We start from the raw sequence: 2,228 nt of genomic DNA, 5'->3' as shown, positions 1-2,228 counted from the left end.
ACGATCAAACTTGGCTACTTTATCATTATAATCGCGTGGGAACCAATCATATTTGTGATCCTTGAAGTGCTGAACTAGCTCAGGTTTGATAAGGTTCTTAAACGGATGGTCATCGGTGAAAGCTATGTAAGCTGAATCTGTATCCATTTCTTGGTATTGAAAGTCCGATCGATCAAAGTAGAAGTCAATGCAATCGTAGTAGAACTGAAGCATGCGTAGCTTGGCTAGTTGGTAGATAGCAATCGATAGATGAATCGGATTATTAAGCTTGATTCGGCGCTAAATTTCTATGATGTTGAGGAGCTCAATGGCTCGTTTGAGGCTCACCTCAAACGAACCATTGAGCTCCTCAACATCATAGAAATTTGGTTTTTCAACGATCCATCTTATTTTCGCTGATTTGTTCTCGTATTTAACATCCTTATGCTTTGATTTGTCCATACCTGACCGACCAAATGCTGCGTTGCCAATAAGTTTCATCATCTCTGCAATCATAGCCTTATCTTTATCAGTATCACCTTCGCGTCGTGCATCTGATACCTGTTCCATAAAGTCTTTGAATGGTCGATGTGAGGCTGCTTTAACGAAAGAATACGTTCTTGTAACGATAAGACCATGCTCTAAGTACCATTTCAGCAATGGTGCGTATATAAGAATTCGTGTACCAAAGTACGACCCAATCAGTTTCTTTGATTTAGTTGCCTTTGATTCTTTTGATTGATTGTATGTATACATATGCTCGCCAATGATATCCACGCTTGATGGATCGATTTCAATGTTCTTAAAGATAGGTGTCATCTCAGAGAAGTAGTCCTTCAGATGTTCAGGTGTTTCGATATCACATTCTAGGAAAGCCAAATAGCTTGTCAGACTTAATGTCACCAATGATACCATCATAAGAGTCAATTGTAGTGAGGCGCCCGCATGGCATTTCGTTACCAAGAGCCCAAAGATATAGAGCATTAGCATCATACCCGATAATCTTGTTACAAGTTTTGCCGCCGATTTTGGTTTCATTACGTTTCGCATAGCGATTGAAGATAATCTGTTGGTTTTGAATGCTCGTTGTAGGGGGCAAAAGCCGAAGTGAGATTAGTTTTAGCTCCTCAAACTGCTACCGAGTCCTCCTATCCTCTCCTGTGTTCCCTGTGCTCTTTGTTCCCTCTCATCATGGTGCTTACCTCCGATGCCTCGTTGACTTGCCTTCACTATGCTCAGCCACTCAAGTCCTTGTATGCACGTGCTGCTTCCTGTCGCCGTCGGATCCTCTCCACCATTACTTGATGAGTTCTCGATGGTGGTCCACGAGCACTCGTTGGCGCACCATATCAACATAATCGAAGGCCCACCCGCAATATTAGCTTTCATCTTGCGGTAGATGTCCTTATTTTCCTCATCAATAAACCACACGAGTCTGTCACCATTATAGTCGATTATCTTTTTGTACCTGAAAGCTTTCATACTCATATCCTTACGTGCAACATTACAGTTGATACAAGTGATTACAAAGTTTCCATCAATATGACCTACACTGTTGTTGATTCTATCGAGAGATACGTTTTCAGGCGTAAGCTTGCAACAGCAGTGAGAGCAAGTAAATTTAGATTTTACAAGCTCATTATTTACATAATCAATGTCTAAGTCATATTGACGACCTGCCTTTATATCTTGATCTTTATATCCATTAAAGCGCTTAATAGGAAAGTCAAAGCGATCGATGTCTTCAAGCTTTGGTTTCTTAGGCTTCTTGAGTTTAGAGTAGCATGTTTGATACATAACTTTTTCCGATAGTCCAGGAAGACTGACACCATCCATAAACATGTCTAGTTTGAACGCTTGTACAGTTTGCGCTGTTCATTTACAGCCTTAACAAAAGGTTTCACGTCAAGATTGTTGTACCATATAAGTAAATCTTTGAGAGTTTTCATCTTGTAGTAAGACCAAACAAACTTTACATGTTCATAATCATCACTAGAAATCTTAATACTTTTAAACGTCGAGTCGAAAGCTTGTCTTGGTGGCAAGTTAGCTTCATTGAGTTTTTCAAAACTTGTAATATATTCGTAGCAAAAGATTCCCTTACCAAGACCACATAAGCAACGGATTTTATCGTTACACTTACACCCTCCAAGATAGGTTTTTAAATACGAATCGTATGATGTACCAGCCGGAAGATAGTTACTGATATCAAGAATCTTGAACTTATTAGTACTAATACACATATAGCT

General features: G+C 39.6%; 2 protein-coding genes across 2 annotated transcripts; both read right to left on the bottom strand.

Moving 5' to 3' along the window:
* Nucleotides 1–279: 279 nt before the first annotated feature.
* Nucleotides 280–894, bottom strand: PPTG_06487 (hypothetical protein; the record flags this gene model as incomplete). The annotated part of the gene is made up of 1 exon (XM_008900413.1): nt 280–894. The coding sequence occupies one exon, from the start codon at nt 892–894 to the stop codon at nt 280–282; it is 615 nt and encodes a 204-aa protein (XP_008898661.1).
* A 204-nt stretch (nt 895–1,098) lies between these two features.
* PPTG_06486 (hypothetical protein) lies at nt 1,099–1,467 on the bottom strand (the record flags this gene model as incomplete). Its single annotated transcript, XM_008900412.1, has 1 exon — nt 1,099–1,467. One exon carries the CDS (start codon nt 1,465–1,467, stop codon nt 1,099–1,101), a length of 369 nt encoding a protein of 122 aa, XP_008898660.1.
* Between the last annotated feature and the right edge of the window lie 761 nt (nt 1,468–2,228).

This window comes from Phytophthora parasitica, assembly GCF_000247585.1.
Source record: "Phytophthora parasitica INRA-310 unplaced genomic scaffold supercont2.9, whole genome shotgun sequence".
Taxonomy (NCBI): domain Eukaryota; phylum Oomycota; class Peronosporomycetes; order Peronosporales; family Peronosporaceae; genus Phytophthora; species Phytophthora nicotianae.
Note: the sequence above shows the minus strand (reverse complement) of the source record. Positions and strands in the feature narration are given on the sequence as shown.